We start from the raw sequence: 25,522 nt of genomic DNA, 5'->3' as shown, positions 1-25,522 counted from the left end.
AGCCGGCTAAACCTTCTTAAAACCCTTGCTCATCTTTCCTGGGGAGCTGATCGTCGAACTCTGCTTCGCCTACATTCAGCCCTCGTTTTATCGAAACTCGATTATGGTGACCATATTTATTCCGCGGCCTCTCCTGCTACTCTCTCTAGCCTTAACTCTATCCATCACCAAGGATTACGTTTGTGCCTTGGTGCTTTTCGCTCTTCCCCTGTTGAGAGCCTCTATGCAGAAGCGAATGTTCCATCCTTGTCTGATCGCCGTGATGCCCATTGCCTTCGCTACTATGTACGCTCTCACGATCTACACAATCCTTTCATTTATAGAATGGTCACCGATATTAGTAGACATTCTTTATTCGTTCGCCGCCCTTGTTTGCTCCGTCCCTTTTCTCTTCGCCTACATTCACTCTTGTCTTCCCTTCAGTTACCATCTCACTTTTCCCTACCCCCCTGGGAAGTTCCAGCTGTTCGGGTCTGTTCTTTCTCACTCCCTTGCTCGAAAGCTCAACTGCCTACGGTGGCTTCCCGCTCTCTTTTTCTTGATCACTTCCACTCCCATTCTCATGCCACCGCTGTGTACACAGATGGCTCTAAGTCTTCAGACGGCGTCGGATTCGCAGCAGTGTTTCCGGACAGCGTCGTGCGGGGGCATTTACTATCTTCAGCTAGCATTTTTACTGCTGAACTGTATGCCATTCTTGCAGCACTTATTCGTATCGCATCTATGCCTGTGTCATTATTTGTAGTAGTCTCAGACTCCCTTAGTGCTCTACAGGCTATATGAAAATTTGATACATCTCATCTCCTAGTTCTCCGTATCCAACTTTGGCTACGCCGTATCTCTACCAAACATAAAGATATTGTTTTTTGTTGGGTCCCTGGTCATGTCGACGTACAGGGCAATGAACAGGCAGACACTGCTGAGCGGTCAGCAGTACATGACCTACCAATTTCCTATAGAGGTGTTCCATTTCTGGACTATTTTGCTGCAATAGCTACCCACCTTCGCACCCGTTGGCAACAATGTTGGTCAACTCTGCTCGGTAACAAACTTCATTCTATTAAACCGAGCATAGGTTACTGGCCGTCTTCTTGTCATCAGTGCCGAGGTTGGGAGACCACTCTCTCCCGCCTTTGCATTGGCCACACTCGTCTTACTCATGGGTATCTCATGGAGAGGCACCCTGTTCCTCTCTGTGAGCAGTGTCAAGTTCCAGTATCGATTAGCCACATTCTGTTAGACTGCCCTCTCTAACAACGAGCACGCAGAATTTACCTCCAACGTCGTCTTCGTTCTACTACTCTCTCTTTACCTTCCCTTCTTGCTGATGGACCCTCCTTTAATCCTGACTCTCTCATTGACTTCTTGACAACGACTGATTTACTCCACAAACTCTAATGATACTTTTCGCACTCCCCTCAGCCCTTTCTAGTTCAGTCTCTTGCTGCCCTTTACCCTTTCACCATCCACTACCCCGCTGTTATCCGTAACCTATTACTCATCCATCTCCCTTTTGCCACCTGATGCCCTCGCTTCCTTCCTGCCCTGCAGCGCTGTATAGTCCTTGTGGCTTAGCGCTTTTTTGATTATAATAATAATAATCTGAGTAAGAGAAAACGGTGTTTTGAAGAGGATAATTGCACTAGAACATCAGTTTACTAAGAAATACATCGAAACAAATGCGATTTCCACACAAAAAATTTTTTTTTTGAGACGGTAGGCCGGCCGACGTTCTAGGCCTATATCTCGGAAGTAACTTATTCACTTATTTCGCTTTACAACTCCATTATTAATGATTGTATTGAAATGATTTTCACAGACAATATAAAACAAAGTGTGTTTGAATTATTAACGTCAGATTTTTTGGAATATCTCAAATATTTTTTATTTTATGGGGGGTAAAAGGCAGATATTTTGGCGAATGCCAAAAATTCTGTCAAATGTATTTTTTTTACCATGATAATAAGATATATTAGATGAAATGGCAATGTAAAAACGTCGTGCTAGTTGTATTCTAACAGTTGGGAATGTCGGAAGTGCCACTCGTGCCAATTTGTCAGGTCATGCTGCCATATATAAATTTTTTTTTAATTTTTTTTTCTCTGCTGTTTGTTGGCCAATCATACTGAAACTTTGTCACATGCTTCTACATATGCACCTCTAAAAGTACACCAAAAATAAAATAAATCGGTTGAAAAATAAAAAAAAAAATGAGAGGGGGTGCGCCCTTAAAATGTATCGTATGGCGGATTTAACGTAACGCAATGCCATTGTAAGGCAGGGGTCCACTGTACTTAGTTGGTGCCGGGCTGTGGCTCGTACGTTGGACTACATGAGGCCAACAGTAACAGCCTGATTGATCAGGCCCTGATCTAAGGAGGCGGCCTGGTCCACAACCAGGCCACTGGGGCGTTGATCCCCGGAATACCCTCCTGGTAAGTGGGAACAGAACTCCATTGTTAAGTGAGGAGAGACTGTATAGGGGCATATGAATATTGAGGTTCCACTGTACAAGCATTCATATACAGTGGAACCTCTGGTCACGAATGCTTCTGAACACGGATAAATCAGTTCACAACCAAAAAATTTTCCTCACTTCATTGTTTCTGTACACCTAACAAGGATCCTCGCCTTATAGTCAGTCTTAGTCAGATGTGCATTCATTCGCTGCAAACTCCTTGTGTTGTATTTCGTGTTTTTTTTTAAATCGTTTTGTTTTCATGGTTGTTTACGGTATGTTTTTTCTGTTATTTAAGGTTTTTTGCTATTAAGCTGTGCATTATTTTCTATAATTAAGGATTTTTCAAACTTTAATTATTTTTTTTTCTGTGACTAAAACTTAAAATAACTGTTTAGTTTACTATTACACTGCATTCTATGGTATAATTAACTGTTTTTGTGCTTAAAAATCTAAAAAAATTACGTACATTTTGTAGGGGTCTGGAACGGATTAATCGTAATTACATACAATCCAATGGGGAAATGAGGTTAGGATCACAACCAAATTGGGTCTTGACCAGAGTTATGGAATGAATAATGGTCGTGACTAGAGGTTCCCTCTGTACCAACATATCAAAACTTACGTTGATTATTAACTGGTGAAAAAAAAAAGTGAGGTGGCAGATATATCACCAACAAATAAGCTACAGTAGTACAATACAGGAAGGCCCCACTTATACGGCGGGTTAGGTTCCAGGCTAGCGCCGTAAAGCGGAAATCGCCGTAAAGTGGAACACCCTTTTTTCCACTTATAAATGCATACAAACACTAGATAACAAGTTTACACTAACATATATTAAGTTAGCAATAGAACCAGGCATCAAAAAACAATAAAAAGGTACAATACACACATAGTGCACTCATTACTTACCTTAAAATATTTATAGTCTTAATCTAGGGTGAGACAAGTAGTATTTATTGTAAGAAATCAAGTGTGGTATGTATTGTAATAGGCAGGCTATTTCACCAGGCCACCCCACCCACACATACTATTCTATGATATTTAAGCATCCCAGAGCGATAAAATGTATATACAGTTCACTCATTACTTACCTTAAAATATTTGTAGTCTTAATGTAGGGTCAGGAGTAAGTAAATGAGATAAAACGAATAAATGAGAGAGAGAAAGAATGAATACATGAGAGGTGACAGGCCAGGCACAGAGTAAACAAACCAGGCTCCCACATCTTATATTTATGTTTATTTATTCTATTGTGGGGTGTATTTATCATCTTTTTATGTTATGTATCGTGTTTATTATATAATTTTGAAAAAAATATCATGGCTGGATTAATGAAAATGTGTATATTACCGTAATATACGACATTTAATGAGACTCCGTGACTATTGTTATTATGGCGTCACTTGTGGAAGTCGTCTGCTACACAGCTCACATTTGTTTATTTATTCTACTGTGGGGTGTATTTATCTTATTTATATGTTATGCATCGTGTTTATTATATAATTTTGAAAAAAATATCATGGATGGATTAATGAAAATGTGTATATTACCGTAATATACGACATTTAATGAGACTCCGTGACTATTGTTATTATGGCGTCACTTGTGGAAGTCGTCTGCTACCAGAGATCACATTTATGTTTATTTATTCTACTGTGGGGTGTATTTATCTTATTTATATGTTATGTATAGTGTTTATTATATAATTTTGAAAAAAATATCATGGCTGGATTAATGAAAATGTGTATATTACCGTAATATACGACATTTAATGAGACTCAGTATTGTTATTATCACCACTTGTGGAAGTCGTCTGCTACACAGCTCACATTTATGTTTATTTATTCTACTGTGGGGTGTATTTATCTTATTTATATGTTATGCATCGTGTTTATTATATAATTTTGAAAAAAATATCATGGATGGATTAATGAAAATGTGTATATTAACGTAATATACGACATTTAATGAGACTCAGTATTGTTATTATCACCACTTGTGGAAGTCGTCTGCTACACAGCTCACATTTATGTTTATTTATTCTACTGTGGGGTGTATTTATCTTATTTATATGTTATGCATCGTGTTTATTATATAATTTTGAAAAAAATATCATGGATGGATTAATGAAAATGTGTATATTAACGTAATATACGACATTTAAATGACTTGATGTATGTAAGTTTATTTAGGTACAGGTATACATAAGTATAATTATCAGAGTATATATAAAATATGAAATAACTTTTAAAAACATTTGAAATTTTGGAGTTTCCAGACAAAATGGAGAGACTTAGTGCTTACTGAGCTCATGGAGAATGTAAACAAACAGGGTGGGGCACGGTGACCGTATTAGAAAGTCAGGTGGGGGGAGCCGTATAGTGAGTTTTGGTCATAATTTGAAATGTCCGTATTAGCGGAACGCCGTAAAGCGGAACGCCGTAAAGCGGGGCCCTCCTGTACATTTTACTTTAATACTGTACTTTACTATTAGAATTACTAACTAGTCACTAGAAAGTTCTCTATTAGCTTTAAGCCAAATGTAACATGGCTATGCCGCCAGTGCTGGCACCTGATGCGGGACCACCTATCACACACCGACAGCCCTCTGGGAGCTGGCTTGGTAGGGGGAAAGATCTCCTGGGACGCTGTGAAGTTAAGAGAGATGCAACAACGTCTTCTACGGGAGGTTTCCAGTACTCACAACGAAAAACTCATTTTGAAGGTGAATAGCAATATTGTGCCTAGAATTTTTTAGAAAATGAATACTATAGATACCAAAGTACAATACCTCACGTATTGAACGAGTCATGGTAGTAAGGCAGAGGATAATGGTACTTAGCATTTGAAAAAAAAACTATGCCCTACTGATCATAGTGGGAAGTTTTGGATATAGGTGAAATTTTCCTTTTCGGGTCGCCCTGCCTTGGTGGGAAATGGCCAATGTTAAAAAAAAAAAAAAAATATAATGTGCATTGCCAGAGTACACATGTGCATGGATGCAGTATGGCAATGCATTTTCAATTATCAAATTACTGAGCTACAGTGAAGATTTTTGGCTAATTTTATTCACTTTTCACATTCCCAGTGTTAAATCAAAAGTGCAGCACTTTGGGAATTGGAGATACTCAAGTCAAACAAAGGATAGGGAGGATAATAATTCCCTTAGATCAAGAGTTCATCACCTGAAAGGAGACACCTCATGAGCTTTTAAGTTTTTATACACAACACCAAATGCAATTGATTCTATAGATTATATTTACAGGGAGATGCAAAGCCCATAGGGGTCATGCAGCATCTTGAGAATAGGAGGCAATAAGTTTTGATTGAAGGAAAGGGAGGACATTCTCAGCCCTTTTATCAAAAGTACTTCACTGACATTGAGACCTCCCCCTTGAGAATCATGCTTTAGATGTACATGAAATTAAAGACATAACAGCTTAAAAATATAACTTCATCCAAACAAGTGTATGAATATGGATCATTAGCACAAAGCCACATGGAAAAACAGTACTGTATACCATGCACAAATACAGTATTAAGTGGTCTTATTATGTGGACTTGTTTGCACCATAAAGATCTTTGTTAGTGGGGGTAAATAGCAGCTTTAACAGTACTATGCAAACGAAATATATTTGTGAATTAGGTTTTGCAAGCTAGTAGCTTTTCCAGTTCATTATTGATCTTATTAACAGAAGACAATCTTGATGAATTTAAGGTAGTGAACACCTTCCAGGTTGAGGAAATGCTTATCTACATCTTCTGCTGTACTTAATAATCTCTATTAAATGTAAAAAACAACTGCTTGACAAAACTTAAAATTAAAGATACCCAGATATTTGCTCTTTTCTTTTTGTGTGTATTATTATAATCAAAAAGAAGCGCTAAGCCACAAGGGCTATACAGCAATACAGCTTTTTTTTTTTTTTTGTAGCATTGCACACCATTAATGTTATGATACAGATTAATTCATCTTAATTATTGCTTCAGGAGTTATTACCAGTATTGGATGATGACACCATGACACATGACAGCGTGGCATGTCATAAGACTCCCAGGGCCATCCCATTTCCCAGCAGGCGCCAACCTGGACACTGGGTTGGTATGCCATCTCCACAGCAGCTTAGGCACACTTCAAGCCCCAATATTATATATAAAACTAAGCAGCAGCTCCATGAACGTTCTGTTCAGGGTCACACATTTCAAAAAGATTACTCTAGGCAGCTGAATGAAAGTGGAATCAAATCAAGGAACGAGTTTGCACCTAGACAAGACGGTGCAGAACAAATCTCCACTGCTACAGATACCAAGGTGCAACCTCTTCATTTTAGTCAAAAGGTCAACAAATCAATTTCCAAAACGGACAAGTATTATCAAAGAAGACATGACCAAAGAACTAACTCGGCAAAGGAGGTAGAAATAAATTTGGAGAGTGGAATTCCAGTGTGTCCATCTTCCTGCAGACCTCCATTACACCCAGACTGGAACTACTGCTGAAAATTGCAATCTCATTCCATTAGTATTCATCTGAAAGGAGCAATTGCCATTGTTCTACATCACCAATTATTATTATAATCATACATCACCAATTGTTATGCCCAAAATAGGCATAAATTCAGTATCAATTCCTAATGAACAAAATAAAGATTTATTTGATAGGAACTGTTTTCTATTCCTTTAATATTATAATAAACTGAAGTGCTAAATTCTTAAATGCGTGTTGTAGGACCCCTTAATAAACTGTACTATACTTCTATACCCCTCAAAGGAGGGTGCTTTGAAACCAGCAGGGGGTTCTTGATCCGAGCCCCCCCCCTTCATTGGATCAAACCTGAATGCCTCCCATTCCCTTTCCATATAACCTCTACAGCAGTTATGACCCTTGTAGGGGTTATATAACAATAAAAAAAAACAAGTTTAATGCTTTTCCCTTATTCAAGTTGACTCCACTGAGAGGCAAGTACCAATTAAATGGATGTGAAGTTAATATAATGTATTTTGTAAAATTGCCCACTATTTTTGGTCGACAGGAGCACTGTCCAAGGTCCTTGTAAGCAGGTGCTGCAGTCTGGCTGGCATTCCCATACAGGAGCTAAGGTTAGCAGACAGCACAACCCTGCACTTGGCAGAGCCTCAGCGTTATTACATTCAGGGTAGTGCTAAACCCATAGCACACCATTCACACATTCTGGTACTTAAAAGTTCATCTCAATGAAATGGTATGCACCTCCATAAAGTTTTACCAGTTTTGAGTATCAACACAGAAATCAGACATTACTTTTGTTTTCTTCTAAACATACTGCTATGCATCCTCCACATATTACAATGTGGAAGCACTATTATAATCAAGGGGGAAGCACTAAATCCATAGGATTATACAGCACCTGTGAGGGGATGTGGAAGGTATTCAGGTTTAATTCAGGGAATTGGAGCACATATTAAATTCCCTAGATCAAAAGCCCCTTAAGGGGATCCTCCACATAAACTAACAGGTAAATAAGTACTGTGAACATCAAAATGGTATAAGATACCGACAGGTTGTTAGGTAAGAGACATATGCAACAGTTAGGTATCTATTTTGAAACATTTCGCCTACTCAGTAGGCTTCTTCAGTCGAGTACAAAAAAGTTGATAGAAGCAGAAGAGACGAGAAGACGATGTAATCAGTCCACCACCCTTAAAGTGATTGACTGATTACATCGTCTTCACGTCTCTTCTGCTATCAACTTTTCTGTACTCTACTGAAGAAGCCTACTGTGTAGGCGAAACATTTCGAAATAAAGATGCCCAACTGTTGCATACGTCTTACCCAACAGGTAAGTAAGTGGTGCTTTAACCCACTGTTGGTCCTTATAAAGCATTTCTAAAATTAAAAGGCAAACCCAATTAATTTTTGTTGTACTGCTTCATGAGAATCATCCCCACCATATGCCAATAGCATATTTCAACCTTTCAGGCTGCTCTAGGTGATAAAAAACAGAATAATAATGAAGTATATTTTATTGAAAATTTCAACCATACAGTGCTATGTAAATTTTTAATATGTTGGAATGCATCCAACTTTACTGACCAATTAAGTTTGGAATTATGTCCATCACTTAATACCTCTAACAAGGTAATTGAAGAGTGATTATACACCAATCTAACATCCAACAAGTACAAAACTGAAAAATATGAAAAGCTTATGCAAGGTTTTCAGTTCAATCATCATTCATGTCATCAGCCTTCACCTTAGGGCTTCCATTCTGAACTGGAGTCCGTGATCGGCTTCTGTCCCTGAAACAAAATTAGAATTTTTAGGTTTAAAAAAAAAAGTTAATCAGTTTCCATCTAAAATATTAAAGAAATGAGTTTCTGAAATGAACTGCAATTACTGTATTGCTAAGTAGTGCTGGTTTCTCAATCTTCAAGAGCTGTATGTACTTCCCTTAATGACTGCCAAACACCACCTCATAGGGAAAGGTTTCTGAACCAAACAGTTGCTAAAGGATTATTGTATTGTCCCATATGAAAGTTTTAAAGTATAAATTCTAGTGCATAAAAATATTTAATTAAGTGAAAAATTTACAAAAGAATTCAACCGAAGTAATTTAATTTGCTTTTGAGCATATTTTTTTTTTTTTAAGCAGCTCTTCAATACTCCCAAGTTTAAAAAGTCATTAGTCAAGCTCTCTCAAAGTTTCTTAAATTAGCTCAACTAAAACAATCAAATCTTTAAATTCACAACATTTGTGAACCCCTATGTCTGTGCACTTCTGAAATTATTACAGAATGAGGGAGCTAATGTAAGTCACTAATTTGGTCAGAAAACTACCAATAAAAAATAAAAATAAGGATAAGGGGAAGAATCAATTGCCCAATAATTTCTTAGTGATACACAATCCCTTAATAAAATTTGAATATACAGTATATGCCAACACACTGACAAGACACCTTTGATGGGTTTCGAGTCTTCCTATCAAAGCCTGACCCTAACCAGAAGGGGACTGCAACACCCAGAGATAACTCAAAATTGCAGTGTTTTTATCACTTCATAAAGAAAACACTCGGAACCCTTATGAATCGTAGTGTAGGCCTTTTCATGGACCGGGCAGCGGGGGGCATTGATCCCTGGAATACCCTCCAGGTAGGTAGAGGTGATCCAAACAAGGGCAGGGATTAATTAAGATTGGCAGAGTATCAGAACTGAATGCAAGGCTTTTAGCTAGGAGGGCAGTCTTGAAGCAATGCATCCAGGCATTGCAGACGGCAAAAATAAATCCTGCATGCTTTCTGATAAAGTCTCTTAATATGATCTCAAGTCGCCTGACATTTGCAGAGGTGCTGGCATCTTTCCAAATGGTATCAGTTTTATCCCCTAACTGGCATATCCTGAAATTAAATTTCTTATGTGGGGCATAATTTTGAAAAAAATCCTAGATTGAAAGACTTCATTTTTATGAATCTGTCAAGACAAAAAATGATAGAAGCCAATAAAACATAATCAAGGGGAAGCACTAAACCCATAGGATTATACAGCACCTGTGGGGGAAGATGGAAGGTATTCAGGGAACTGGAACAGTTACCTAGATCAAGAGCCCCTCACCAGCATCAAAATAAAACACAATTTTATGGTATGTTGAAGACTGAAAAAAGTCTCTTTGGCAACGGCGGCATGAACATTCGGCAACATTTCGGTTTTACAATTGTTTAATAATGTGTACACTAGTTTCTAATAATGTGTGTTCCAAGGAGTGTTAGTACTTCAAACCTGGGTAAATGCATAACCCAACATTGCTCCACTTGGAATATAGTATCTATCAGTTAAATTTTTTACTGCTTTGGTCTTTTAACAATATGTACAATGATTACTTATGATTTCAAGGTGTAATACTCTTCAAAACATGGAAATATGTCACAACTTGACAATATTGGGTTATAGGTTGAATATTAGGGTACGATATGATGTAGGGCGAAATGACAGTAGTTTGTTGGATTATGTATTGGTAGATAAAAGACTGTTGAGTAGACTTCAGGATGTACATGTTTATAGAGGGGCCACAGATATATCAGATCACTTTCTAGTTGTAGCTACACTGAGAGTAAAAGGTAGATGGGATACAAGGAGAATAGAAGCATCAGGGAAGAGAGAGGTGAAGGTTTATAAACTAAAAGAGGAGGCAGTTAGGGTAAGATATAAACAGCTATTGGAGGATAGATGGGCTAATGAGAGCATAGGCAATGGGGTCGAAGAGGTATGGGGTAGGTTTAAAAATGTAGTGTTAGAGTGTTCAGCAGAAGTTTGTGGTTACAGGAAAGTGGGTGCAGGAGGGAAGAGGAGCGATTGGTGGAATGATGATGTAAAGAGAGTAGTAAGGGAGAAAAAGTTAGCATATGAGAAGTTTTTACAAAGTAGAAGTGATGCAAGGAGGGAAGAGTATATGGAGAAAAAGAGAGAAGTTAAGAGAGTGGTGAAGCAATGTAAAAAGAGAGCAAATGAGAGAGTGGGTGAGATGTTATCAACAAATTTTGTTGAAAATAAGAAAAAGTTTTGGAGTGAGATTAACAAGTTAAGAAAGCCTAGAGAACAAATGGATTTGTCAGTTAAAAATAGGAGAGGAGAGTTATTAAATGGAGAGGTAGAGGTATTGGGAAGATGGAAGGAATATTTTGAGGAATTGTTAAATGTTGATGAAGATAGGGAAGCTGTGATTTCGTGTATAGGGCAAGGAGGAATAACATCTTGTAGGAGTGAGGAAGAGCCAGTTGTGAGTGTGGGGGAAGTTCGTGAGGCAGTAGGTAAAATGAAAGGGGGTAAGGCAGCCGGGATTGATGGGATAAAGATAGAAATGTTAAAAGCAGGTGGGGATATAGTTTTGGAGTGGTTGGTGCAATTATTTAATAAATGTATGGAAGAGGGTAAGGTACCTAGGGATTGGCAGAGAGCATGCATAGTTCCTTTGTATAAAGGCAAAGGGGATAAAAGAGTGCAAAAATTATAGGGGGATAAGTCTGTTGAGTGTACCTGGTAAAGTGTATGGTAGAGTTATAATTGAAAGAATTAAGAGTAAGACGGAGAATAGGATAGCAGATGAACAAGGAGGCTTTAGGAAAGGTAGGGGGTGTGTGGACCAGGTGTTTACAGTGAAACATATAAGTGAACAGTATTTAGATAAGGCTAAAGAGGTCTTTGTGGCATTTATGGATTTGGAAAAGGCGTATGACAGGGTGGATAGGGGGGCAATGTGGCAGATGTTGCAAGTGTATGGTGTAGGAGGTAGGTTACTGAAAGCAGTGAAGAGTTTTTACGAGGATAGTGAGGCTCAAGTTAGAGTATGTAGGAAAGAGGGAAATTTTTTCCCAGTAAAAGTAGGCCTTAGACAAGGATGTGTGATGTCACCGTGGTTGTTTAATATATTTATAGATGGGGTTGTAAGAGAAGTAAATGCGAGGGTCTTGGCAAGAGGCGTGGAGTTAAAAGATAAAGAATCACACACAAAGTGGGAGTTGTCACAGCTGCTCTTTGCTGATGACACTGTGCTCTTGGGAGATTCTGAAGAGAAGTTGCAGAGATTGGTGGATGAATTTGGTAGGGTGTGCAAAAGAAGAAAATTAAAGGTGAATACAGGAAAGAGTAAGGTTATGAGGATAACAAAAAGATTAGGTGATGAAAGATTGAATATCAGATTGGAGGGAGAGAGTATGGAGGAGGTGAACGTATCCAGATATTTGGGAGTGGACGTGTCAGCGGATGGGTCTATGAAAGATGAGGTGAATCATAGAATTGATGAGGGAAAAAGAGTGAGTGGTGCACTTAGGAGTCTGTGGAGACAAAGAACTTTGTCCTTGGAGGCAAAGAGGGGAATGTATGAGAGTATAGTTTTACCAACGCTCTTATATGGGTGTGAAGCGTGGGTGATGAATGTTGCAGCGAGGAGAAGGCTGGAGGCAGTGGAGATGTCATGTCTGAGGGCAATGTGTGGTGTGAATATAATGCAGAGAATTCGTAGTTTGGAAGTTAGGAGGAGGTGCGGGATTACCAAAACTGTTGTCCAGAGGGCTGAGGAAGGGTTGTTGAGGTGGTTCGGACATGTAGAGAGAATGGAGCGAAACAGAATGACTTCAAGAGTGTATCAGTCTGTAGTGGAAGGAAGGCGGGGTAGGGGTCGGCCTAGGAAGGGTTGGAGGGAGGGGGTAAAGGAGGTCTTGTGTGCGAGGGGCTTGGACTTCCAGCAGGCATGCGTGAGCGTGTTTGATAGGAGTGAATGGAGACAAATGGTTTTTAATACTTGACGTGCTGTTGGAGTGTGAGCAAAGTAACATTTATGAAGGGGTTCAGGGAAACCGGCAGGCCGGACTTGAGTCCTGGAGATGGGAAGTACAGTGCCTGCACTCTGAAGGAGGGGTGTTAATGTTGCAGTTTAAAAACTGTAGTGTAAAGCACCCTTCTGGCAAGACAGTGATGGAGTGAATGATGGTGAAAGTTTTTCTTTTTCGGGCCACCCTGCCTTGGTGGGAATCGGCCGGTGTGATAATAAAATAATAATATAAATTTAGGTTCAAGGAAATAATCTGGATTATACAATTTAATTTGTGTGAAAGGAAATCTTATATTACAATTATTTAAAGGTATAATGTTCATCAAAACCAGAAAACCTATCATTTTTTTCCCATACAGTTATCCTACGTGAAATCTACATAAGTATTTTTTTGGCTGAATTCCATTAACAAAACCAATAAACTTGCAATGAAGGCATCCTCCTGTTAGCTCACATCATTTCTGGGCAGGAAGATGGTGGCACATGTCCTGGTTTCAGGGTTTACTTATGCTAGTTAGGGCATATTACTCGTAATGCACCATAAGGACCTATCTGGTCTTGGGATTTTTTTTTTTTTTTTCAAAGCATGAAGAGGTTTGGTAGGAGACCCACAGTTGGCAAGCACAAAAAATTTTATGCACTAGTATATCACACCCTTTACTTCATCATTCTGCCAATCACTCCTCTTTCCTCCTGCACCCACCCTCCTATAACCACAAACTTCTGCCCCCACATTCTAATACTGCATTTTTTTAAAACTACTCCAACCCTCTTCAAACCCCCCACTACTTATACTTGCACCAGTCCACCTTTCTGCCAATAGTTGCTTATATCTCACCCGAACTTCCTCCTTCCTTAGTTTATACACTTTCACCTCCCTCTTACTTGATGTTGCCATTTTCATCTTGTCCCATCTACCTCTTACTCTAACTGTAGCTAAAACTAGATAATGATCCGATATACCAGTTGCCCCTCTATAAACATGAACATCCTGGAGCCTACCCATTAACCTTTTATCCACCAATACATAATCTAATACTACTTTCATTACGTGCTACATCATACCTTGTATATTTATTTATCCTCTTTCATAAAATATGTATTACTTATTACCAAACCTCTTTCTACATATAGCTCAATTAAAGGCTCTCCATTTACATTTACCCCTGGCACCCCAAATTTACCTACTACTCCCTCCACAACATTTTTACCCACTTTAGCACTGAAATCCCCAACCACAAGTACTCTCACACTTGGTTCAAAACTCCCCATGCATTCACTCAACATTTCCCAAAATCAATCAATCTCTCTCTCCTCTACACTTCTCTCTCCAGGTGCATATACACTTACTCTAACCCACTTTTCACATCCAACCTTTATTTTACTCCACATAATCCTTGAATTAATACATTTATAGTCCCTCTTTTCCTGCCATATCTTATCCTTCAACATTATTGCTGCTACTCCTTTAGCTCTAACTATTTGAAACCCCTGACCTAATCCCATTTATTCCACTCCACTGAAACTCTCCCACCCCCTTCAGCTTTGTTTCACTTAAAGCCAGGACATCCAGCTCTCATTCATAACATCCACAATCATCTCTTTCTTATCATTCGCACAACATCCATGCACATTCAGACATCCCACTTTGAAAATTCTTATTGTTTTTAGTAATTATTACAGGAAAAGGGGATACTAGCCAACTGTTCCCAGCATTTTAGTTGACTTGTACAACACCCATGTCTTACAAAGGAAAGATTCTTATTCCACTTCCCCATGGATATAAAAGGAAAAGTAATAAGAAACAAGAACTGTTAAGATAAAATCAAAGAAAACTCAGATGAGCGTGTATAGATAAACATGTACATGTATGTGTAGTGTGACCTAAGTGTAAGTAGAAGTAGCAAGACATACCTGTAATCTTGCATATTTATGAGAGACAAAAGACACCACCAATCCTACCATCATGTAAAACAATTACAGACTTTCGTTTTACACTCACTTGGCAGGACGATAGTACCTCACTGGGTGGTTGCTGTCTACCAACCTACAAAAAATGCGAATAGCATTTCAAAACTTGCCATCAACTAAGCTTTTTTTTTTTTTCAGCATAGTTCATTAACTTCCTGGGGCAGGTGATTTTTTCTTAACACTGACCGTCTCCCACTGAGGTAGGGTGAAAAAAAAAAATCATTACTAGCTTCATTTTGCCATTGGGGCACATATACTACTCCAGTTCTAAACTGCAAATATTCCCACTCCAAAGTATGGGTACTGTACTTCCCACCTCCAGGACTCCTGTCCAGCTAACCAGTTTCCCTTCTCTTCAGAATCCCTTCATAAATGTTGCCTTGCTCACACTCCAACAGAATGTAATCATAAAAAAACTTGCCTCACACTAACACGCTCATGGATACTTGCTGGATGGCCAAGCCCCTTGCACACAAAACCTCTACCCCCTCCCTCCAACCTTACCTCCACTACTGATTTATAAGCCCTCGAAGTCATCCTATTATGTTCCATCCTCTCAATGTCTGAACCACCTCAACAACCCCTCTGAAATCAGCCCTCTGGATAATACTTTAAGTAATCCTGCACCACCTCTTAATCTCCAAGCTACAAATTCTCTGCATAATATTCACGTCACACATTGCCTTCAGTCATGACATCACTCCTCCGACCTAACTTGCTGCAACATTCATAACCCATGCTTCACGCCCATACAAGTCTCTTAGTACCACTATACTCATACATTCCCCTTTTGCTTTCATGGATAACATGGTCTCCACAGATTCCTCAATGCAGCACTCGCATTTTTCCCTTAGTCTTTCACACCCCCATCTGCTGGCAAGTTCACTCCTAAATCTCTGAACATATTAACTTCCTCCATACTCACTCCCTCCCTCCAATCTGATATCCAATCTTTCACTGCCAATTTTTTTTTTCTTACATTTGATCACCTTGCTCTTTCCTTTTACATACCCTCCCAAATTTGTCCGCTAACCTTTTCAACTTCTCTTCAGAATCTTCCCAAAACAACTGTGACAACTCCCACTGTTATATTCTTTCTTTATCTTCCAATCCCACACCTCTACGTCCACTTTTCTTACCACCCCATCAATAAATATATTAAACAATCATGGAGATATAATGCATCCCTGTCTAAGGTCTACTTTTACTGGGAAATCTGTCCTACATACCCTAACCTGAGCCTCAATATCCTTGTAAAAAATGACTTCTTTCAGTAACCTAACACTTATTACTTACACACACACACACACACACACACACACACCCACCCACCCACACCCACCCACACCCACCCACCCACACCCACCCACCCCCACCCACCCACCCCCACCCACCCACACCCACCCACCCACACCCACCTCCCCTATCCACTTTATCTGCCTTTTCCAAATCCATAAATGCAACAAAAACTTCCTTACCCTTATCTAGATACTGTTCTCTTACATGCTTCAATGTAAAGAACACTTGGTCTACACATTCCCTACCCTTCCTAAAGCCTCTATCATCTGTAACCCTGCTTTCCTTCTTACCCTTAACTCTTTCAATAACCACCACCAAACACCATTCCAGGTATACTCGACAATTTTTTATTCTTTTAACGCACCGGCCATATCCCACAGACGTGGGGTGGCCTAAAAAGAAAAATGAAGTTTCTCCTTTGAAATTTAGTAATATGCAGGAGAAGGGGTTACTAGCCCCTTGCTCCTGGCATTTTAGTCGCCTCTTACGATATGTATGGCTTACGGAGGTAGAATTCTGTTCCACTTCCCCATGGAGAATTATTACCATAGAAATCTCACATTCTTTTATCCCTTTGCCTTTATACAAAGGTACTATACATCTCTGCCAATCCCTAGGTATCTTCCCCACTTTCAAACACTGAATAAAAGCACCAACCACTTCAAAACTATGGGCCAACTGCTTTTAACCCCCTTTCATTTTATTCACAGCCTCGTGCACCTCTCCCCCATTCACACCTGCCTCCTCTTCACTCCTAAAATGTTATACCTCCCTAACCAATGCATGAAATCACAGCTTCTGTATCTTCATAAACATTTAACAGTTCCTCAAATTATTCCCTCCATCTTCCTGATACCAACTCCCCATTAAACAATTCTACTCTTCCAATTTTTCAGTCAGTCAGTCATTCATTCATTCCCTAGGCTTTCTCAACTTATTAATCAAGCTCCAAAACTTTTATTCTCAGCAAAATTTGTCGACAGCACATTTGCTATATTTTTACATTCCCTTACCACTCTTAACCTACCTACACCTCTGTCTCTCTCTCCACAGGCCCTGCATTTTGATATCTGTATACATTATACATTACAGGATTAAAAGGTTATCATAATTTCTTATTTCCCACTACCATGTTTAGTACCATTTCACCTACATCTGGTGTTGGCTTGGTCTCCACCCTTAAGTAATAGTTACTATGTTCTGGATGTGCATACAAAGTTGATCATGCTAATAAGTTTGATTCATCAACCCCTTCCCATCCCCTGTAAGTGTGCAAATAAAAGGATAGCTTCTGGAGTATTTATAATTAATTTTTTAATTACTCTGATACACTTTCCATGCCAGTTTATGTATTTCCTGAAACTAGTTTAAAACAATTTAAGCAACTTTTAGAACTGATTGAAAATGTAGTTTTTTTTTTTTTTAAACGCTGGCCATCACCCACTGAGGTAGGGTGAACTGAAAAAGAAATATTTTATCATTTTTCACTATCACTTCTGCCAGAGGCATGCCAATACTAGTTCAGATGCCACTCCAAACTGCAAGTATCCCCACCCCCTTCTCCAGAGTGCAGGCATTGCACTTTCCACCTCCAGGCCTCAAGTTCAGTTTCCCAGAATCCCTTCACAAATGATACCTTGCTCAAACTCCAACAGCTTGTCAAGTCCCAAAAACCATTTGCTTCCACTCACCTCTATCTCACATATCTCCATATATAACATTCCACAGATGGCTCACTGCACCACCCACCTTTTTCACCTTATCAATTCTATGGTTCACCTTGTCTTTCACTGACTCATCTGCCAACAAGTTCACTCCACATATATCTGAGCACATTCGTTTTCTCCATACTCCCACCTTGCAATCTGATATCCAATCTTTCATTACCCAAACTGTTTGTTACCCTCAATACCTTGCTCTTCCTTGGTTCACTTTTAATTTCCTTCTACTTACCCTCCCATATTCATTCATCTACCTTTGCATCTTCTATTCAGAAACTCCCAAAAGCAGTGTCAGGGGCAAAATGCAACTTCCATCTTGTATTAGATTCTGCATATTTTAACCCCCACACCTCTCCAAGACTAGCACCGACTTTTACAACCTCATTTATAAATGTTAACCATGGTGACATTATGCATCCCTAAGGCCTACTTTTACTGGAAAAATTGCACTCTCCTACATGCCCTAACAAGTCTCACTGACCTCAACTTTCAGTAACCTGAGTGAACATTAAAATGGTATAAAATACCGACAGGTTGTTAGGTAAGACACGTGCAACAGTTAGGTATCTATTTCGAAACGTTTCGCCTACACAGTAGGCTTCTTCAGTCGAGTACAGAAAAGTATCTTCTGCTTCTATCAACTTTTCTGTAATCAACTGAAGAAGCCTACTGTGTAGGCAAAACGTTTCGAAATAAAGATACCTAACTGTTGCATATGTGTCTTACCTTTCAGTAACCTACCATGTATTCCTTACATTTGCAACATCTGCCACATTGCTCCACTACCCACCTTATTATATGCCTTTTTCTAAATTCATGAACAAACTTCCTTACCTTTATAAAAATATCATTCACTTATATGCTTCACTTGGTTATTATTTTGACGCTCGCTCATTTTTGTGGCTTCTGATGTGTAAATTAAATACACGTGCACTTTAACGAACAAAAGGATGCAAGTAGTTTAAAAGTTATTCTAATATACATCAGCCTCTGACAAAATTAATGGCATTTTGATCAATAAATGGATGGAAGGGAGAAATTTTCACCGAGATAGAGTTGACTAGATTAAGATGTTCTAATATGCAGCGATAAAAAGCATATTACCTCATACTAATTACATTATTAAAGGCACACTTTCAATGACAATACACACCAAAAATATTCACTTGGGTTAGTATGCAAACTAATCAATTTAATACATAAGCACAGAAAACAGAATAGTTAAAAATTTAAGGGGCAGTATTTTTTTTTTTTTGGTACAGATTAAGGTAACATACAAAACACTAGAAAATACAGTAAAATTTTCTGCAGTTACAAGGCACAGTGTGAAGCAAACTAAGGCATGGCATGAAACCAATCAATAATTTGGATACCATAATCAAGGAGTGATGCTGAAGGTTAGCACTCAGAAGAAGGGGTAGATCTGTGCAAAAGAAAATATGGCAGAGACCAAGATTAAAAAAGCAATTTCAGGGAGACAAGTTATTAAAGGAACATTTATAATCATTGCAGTGTAACACTCGCTATACTGTGTAAGTTAATAATTATAAAAAAATAATGGGTGCACATTTTTACCATAATCCTAGCAACGTGTTGCTCGACCAGATTTCCAATAGTAAAGACAGTCGCCTAGCCAAATGTAAACTTGACTAGACGTATTTTTTATCCAACCTACAGGCAACTAAGGAATACTGTGCACAATATCCACTACAACAAAGATGATGCTGATTTTCCAAGGAAAAATGCGCTCGCGTCTTGACAACTGACCAAATTCTGCCTCAATGGTTGGAGATCAGGAAGCATTTTATGTCTGACCAATTCCTGGCTATTTTGTTAGTATACTTTCTATCCTATCAAGTAAGCACAGGAAACTGCCCCTACTCAACTACCAGAACTACCCTATAAAGTTCCCAGAAATCAGTAATTTAATCAATTTTACATTAAAAAAAAATATCAATTAAAATCGAAGTCCACAACAAATGCTATAGACATTCCAGCCATTAAAGCAAGCCTTCCCTTGTTCATTATGACCAAAACCTTTCCTATTTAACACTTTCCTTCCATTAAAAAAAAAAAAAAAAAAAAAAAAAAAAAAAAAAAATTTAAAAAAAAAAAAAAAAGCTTTCACTATTTCTTAATAAAATAACCAAGAATGCTTGGTCATAGTTTAGATCTCCTCCAATAATTAAAGCAGACCTAGTGAGAACCCATAAAAGAGGCTTGTAAAGGGGAAGAGATTTAACCATCAGAAAAACTCCCAATTATGCTTATTTCAGGTTACTGAAAAGGTCCAAAATCATCTCCCTTTCACTAATGTATCTTCCGGTCTATCAATTGGTACCAAAAGAGGGAAACCCTACACAATGCCTGTCCCTATTTTAACCCAAACAGTCGGAGGTTAGCCCTTTCTATCATGCACGGCATGAGGTAGTTTCCCTCTCCCATATACAACATATAAAAAAAAACCATGCCACAGGTGGGGTTAGAACCCGCGATCAGAGTCACGAAACTCCAGACCGACGTGTTAGCCACGGGACCAGCCAGCTAACACGTCAGCCTGGAGTTTTGTGATTCTCGTTTGCGGGTTCTAGCCCCACCTGTGGTATGGTTTGTTTGCAACCGTGTCATTATGATTTCGTGAGTCATATACGGCATATTCAAATGCATTATAATTAAGATTTAGATCTATATAGATTCTGCTGGCCTCAATTGGACCTATTCAAGACAGTGAAAGAAGTGAAGGATCTTAATTTTGGAAAATATTAGAAATGACTATACAAACAAAATCCTCTTCGGGAACTGCACCGGGATACTTCACAGGGGTAAAGGGGGGGAGAGAGAAGGAAACAAATGCTTAAGTAGAGAAAGGTAACAGGCACTTAGTGCATTGAAGAAGTCTTAAAATATTGATTTTTTGTACATTTAGTCCTTATAAATCTCTGTACAGTGCAATTTTTTATAAATTAAAAAGTACAGTGGACCCCCGCATACCGTTGGCATCACATAACGTTAAATCCGCATACCGATACATTTTATCGCTAAGATTTTGCATCGCATACCGCTAAAACACCCGCGCAACGCTATTCGTCCGAGACGCGTCAAATGTGCGGCCTGAGCCAGCCTCACATGTTCTGCTGGTGGCATTGTTTACCAGCCAGCCTCCGCGGTAACATCCAAGCATACACTCAGAACATTTCATATTATTACAGTGTTTTTGGTGATTTTATCTGCAAAATAAGTGACCATGGGCCCCAAGAAAGCTTTTAGTGCCAACCCTACAGGAATAAGGGTGAGAATTACTATAGAGATGAAGAAAGAGATCATTTCTAAGTATGAAAGTGGAGTGCGCGTGTCTCCAAGCTGGCCAGGTTGTATAGTAAACCCCAATCAACCATAGCTACTATTGTGTCCAAGAAAACGGCAATCAAGGAAGCTGTTCTTGCCAAAGGTTCAACTGTGTTTTCGAAACAGAGATCGCAAGTGATAGAAGATGTTGAGAGACTCTTATTGGTGTGGATAAATGAAAAACATAGCAGGAGATAGCATCTCTCAAGTGATCATAAGTGAAAAGGCTAGGAAGTTGCATGAGGATTTAATTAAAAAAAATGCCTGCAACTAGTGATGATGTGAGTGAATTTAAGGTCAGCAAAGGTTGGTTTGAGATATTTAAGAAGCGTAGTGGCATACATAGTGTGATTAGGCATGGTGAGGCTGCCAGTTCGGACCACAAAGCAGCTGAAAAATATGTGCAGGAATTCAAGGATTACATACAGTGAAGGACTGGAACCTGAAGAAGTGTTTAATTGCAATGAAACAGGCCTGTTTTGGAAGAAAATGCCAAGCAGGACCTACATTACTCAGGAGGAAAAGGCACTCCCAGGACATAAGCCTATGAAAGACAAGACTTACTCCTCTCATGTGTTCCAATGCTAGTGGTGATTACAAAGTGAAGCCTTTATTAGTGTATCACTCAAACTCCCAGAGAAGTTCAGGCAAAAGAATATCCTCAAGGCTAATTTGTGTGTGCTGTGGAGGGCAAACAGTAAGGCATGGGTCACTAGGGACTTTTTCTATGACTGGTTACACCAAGCATTTGCCCCCAATGTGAAAAATTACCTAACTGAAAAGAAATTAGACCTTAAGTGCCTCCTGGTGTTAGACAATGCCCCTGGTCATCCTAAAGACGTGGCAGAGCGACTTTGTGGGGACATGAGCTTCATTAAGTTCAAGTTTTTGCCTCCTAATACCACTCCTCTCCTGCAGCCCATGGACGAGCAGGTTATTGCAAACTTCAAAAAACTGTACACAAAAGCTCTGTTTGAAAGGTGCTTTGTAGTGACCTCAAACTCAGTTGACGAAGAGTTTTGGAGAGAGCACTTTGATATCCTCAATTGTGTAAACCTTATAGGTAAGGCTTGGGAGGGAGTGACTAAGAGGACCTTGAACTCTGCTTGGAAGAAACTGTGGCCAGAATGTGTAGACAAAAGGTATTTTGAAGGGTTTGAGGCTAACCCTGGGAATTCTATGCCAGTTGAGGAATCCATTGTGGCATTGGGAAAGTCCTTGGGGTTGGAGGTTAGTGGGGATGATGTGGAAGAGTTGGTGGAGGAGGACAATGAAGAACTAACCACTGATGAGCTGCTAGATCATCTTCATCAGCATGAGGCCAGACCTGAGGAAACTGCTTCGGAGGAGGGGAGAGAAATTAAGAAGTTGCCTACTTCAAAGATTAAGGAAATGTGTGCAATGTGGCTTAAAGTGCAAACCTTTTTTGATGACAATCACCCTAACACAGCTATTGCAAGCCGTGCTGGTGACTATTACACTGACAATGTTGTGAACCACTTTAGGAAAGTCATAAAGGAACGGGAGGTACGGGCCTCTATGGACAGATATGTTGTGTGACAGGTGACTCAAGCTGGTCCTAGTGGCATTAAAAGAAGGGAAGTAACCCCGGAAAAGGACTTGACACCAAGTCTTACTGGAAGGGGATTCCCCTTCTAAACACTAAGACACTCTCCTCCTCCCATCCCATCAATCATCACCAGATCTTCAATAAAGGTAAGTGTCATGTAACTGTGCATGTCTTTCAGTTTGTGTGTATTAAAATTAATATTTCATGTGGTAAAAATTTTTTTTTTCAGACTTTGGGGTGTCTTGCACGGATTAATTTGATTTCCATTATTTCTTATGGGGAAAATTCACTCGCATAACGATAATTTCGCATAACAATGAGCTCTCAGGAACGGATTAATATCGTTATGCGGGGGTCCACTGTACATTCAAAACTCAAGAGTGCATGAAAAGGTTTTCATATTATGCAATATTCAATTTTCACTGCATTTTTATTGTATTTATGAAAAAATGCATGATATTGAGGAGCTTTGTAAGAGATGACTACTATTTTAAGAAAGCAACTTTGTAGACTACAGGTCTCCCTCAATATTCGCGTTTTCCACTATCGCAGTCTTTGAACATTCGCAAATTACCAGCCACTCAATCATATTTAAGTATGTCATTACATGTTAGGATTTGTGGTAGAGGCAGAGTTTGTCTGGAGATAGTCCTTCAATATGACACTAATATCAACTTATCACAATTCATCTAATATGACATAATAATCAATATTAATAACATAGAAACATGACATACACTCTAGATTGAATAAAATAAATCATTAAGTATGTCACAAGTGTTGCTGTGTTGTTGTTGTTGTTGGGTGTATAAGGGCCACAGAGCATATGCCACACGTACTGGTGGTGAAGGCAGCAGCTGAGGCAGCAAAGTCGATGGTGTTCTCAGTCGCCTTATATACCTCCAACAACATTGGAGTTAGGTTTGTGCTGTCGTCTTTCTGTCAATTAATCGCTTAACTTAGTTGTTACACTGTTAATGCTACACTATCGCTGGCTGGCACTATAGCCTTTATCGACTCCTGCTGCTTTAGTACCACACATATCGTAGAATCACTGAAGGCACATTCTCCCCTCTCTCTTCCTCCTCCACTTTGCTACGAGTTCTTTCTTGAATTCTATAGTCTCACTTTTACCAAAGGGCTGGCACTAGTACAATATTTTACAATGTTTTCACGTGTTTTGCAATTGTTCATGGTTCAATAGGTTACGGAAGCAGTACTGTTAGGCTAAGTAAATGCTATTATTATATTTCCCTACAATATATTGGGGCACCAAACATTCGAGATTTTCCAACATTCGCGAGGTTCTTGATCCCCAAACCCCATCTCATCAATGGATTTAGAGCAACAATAAGACAAGATTCTGCCACAGAGTATATACTGTATTCTTTTGGACTTCCCTAGGTCTTCCAATTATTTTCAAGTTTAGTATCTACTGGAGTACAGTGTTAGTCATGGCATTATGCCAGGTAGCAGCTGTTAGCATGATGTCACAGCCTGCTGCCACACTCCACAGTGACTCCTCAGTGCTCACATAGCTGCCGTGGTGAGAGGAATTGTTGCACCTTTGTCTCGTCAGCCCCATTTTTTATCCAATCCAGTGTTCCGTTTGGTTTTGGGGCTATACATGTTTGATTATGGGTAAAAGGAAGTCTAACACCTGAAACTATAGTTCAAATCATAGGGCTTCACAAAGCTGGGCACCAGACGAAAGAAATAGTGGAGAATGTTGGCATGTGAGTGTGTTAAGTGAGGAATTGGGTGCAGCATTTCAAGGCTGGTGGCAGTGTCAAGTTACAGTCTGCCAAACCTCAGCCTGGCCCCTCAAAGACATCTGCCCTGTGTTAAAGCAGCAGTTAGAGTACACCTAAAATAACTGCTAGAGAATTGAAAGAAAAGAAACATCTTCCAGAGGTGTCTGTAAGAACTTAAGACATGTCAGAACTGGGCTATAGTAGTCACTGTCAGATGAAGAAACCAATCCTCTCCAAGCCACAAAAGAAACATAGGCTGGATTATGCAAAGAAATATCTTCACTGGAATCCTCAATAGTGGTCTGAAGTACTTTGGAGTGACGAAGCAACCTTCATCACCTGTAACCATGGGGCACGTGTACCGGCCCAGAGATAGTGACCTGCTGGACCCATGCTACACCTGTGGGACCACCAAACGCCCAGACTCGCTCATGGTTTGGGGGCGTTTCAGTGCTCGGTGTTGAACTCATTGTGCTTCCCAAAAACCAGTATATGAACCAGTATAATTACCTGGAGTTATTGTGTGACAATTTACCCGAGGCATTTGACAAATGCAGGACTATGGTTTTTATGCAGGACAGTGCATAATGTCATACTGCCAAATCTGTAGTTCAGTGGCTTAAGAACTGTGAAGCGAGATTCTTTAATGACTGGCCAGGCAATCCCCCAGATCTAAACCCTATTGAGAACCTCTGGTCAATAGCGAAACAAAGTTTACTGGGCAAGGATATCAGTTCCATCCTGCACCTGGAGGCTGATCTACATGAGGTATGAAATAACATACCTCTCCAAACCCTCAAGATTTTGCAAGTCTTCCTACACGACTGAAGGACATGATTAACCCTTTGACTGTTTCGGTCGTATACATATGTCTTACACGCCACCGTGTTTGACGTATATATACTCAAATTCTAGTGGCTTCAAATCAAGCAGGAGAAAGCTAGTAGGCCCAAATGTGAAAGAATGGGTCTGTGTGGTCAGTGTGCACCATATAAAAAAATCCTGTAGCACGCAGTGTACAAGAAAATATTTTTTTAATTAAAATGCCGACTTTGTGGTCTATTTTCGTATAGTAATTATGGTTGTATTCTCGTTTTTTTGGT

The 25,522-nt window shown here is 39.3% G+C and overlaps 2 protein-coding genes across 2 annotated transcripts in view; one reads left to right on the top strand and one right to left on the bottom strand.

Annotated features, from left to right (window-relative positions):
- Positions 1–7,119, top strand: part of LOC128685589 (uncharacterized) — a 46,166-nt gene extending 39,047 nt beyond the window's left edge. The window contains exons 7-8 of the mRNA XM_070080566.1: positions 5,025–5,186; positions 6,452–7,119. Coding sequence (XP_069936667.1) covers positions 5,025–5,186; positions 6,452–6,958 — 669 coding nt within the window. The 3' untranslated portion in view covers positions 6,959–7,119. The remainder of the gene's footprint in view (positions 1–5,024; positions 5,187–6,451) is intronic.
- Positions 7,120–8,445: 1,326 nt separating this feature from the next.
- LOC128685770 (serine/arginine-rich splicing factor 7) overlaps positions 8,446–25,522 on the bottom strand; it is a 59,585-nt gene continuing 42,508 nt past the window's right edge. The window contains exon 4 of the mRNA XM_070080565.1: positions 8,446–8,737. Coding sequence (XP_069936666.1) covers positions 8,662–8,737 — 76 coding nt within the window. The 3' untranslated portion in view covers positions 8,446–8,661. The remainder of the gene's footprint in view (positions 8,738–25,522) is intronic.

This window comes from Cherax quadricarinatus, unplaced genomic scaffold (assembly GCF_038502225.1).
Source record: "Cherax quadricarinatus isolate ZL_2023a unplaced genomic scaffold, ASM3850222v1 Contig607, whole genome shotgun sequence".
Lineage (NCBI taxonomy): Eukaryota > Metazoa > Arthropoda > Malacostraca > Decapoda > Parastacidae > Cherax > Cherax quadricarinatus.
Note: the sequence above shows the minus strand (reverse complement) of the source record. Positions and strands in the feature narration are given on the sequence as shown.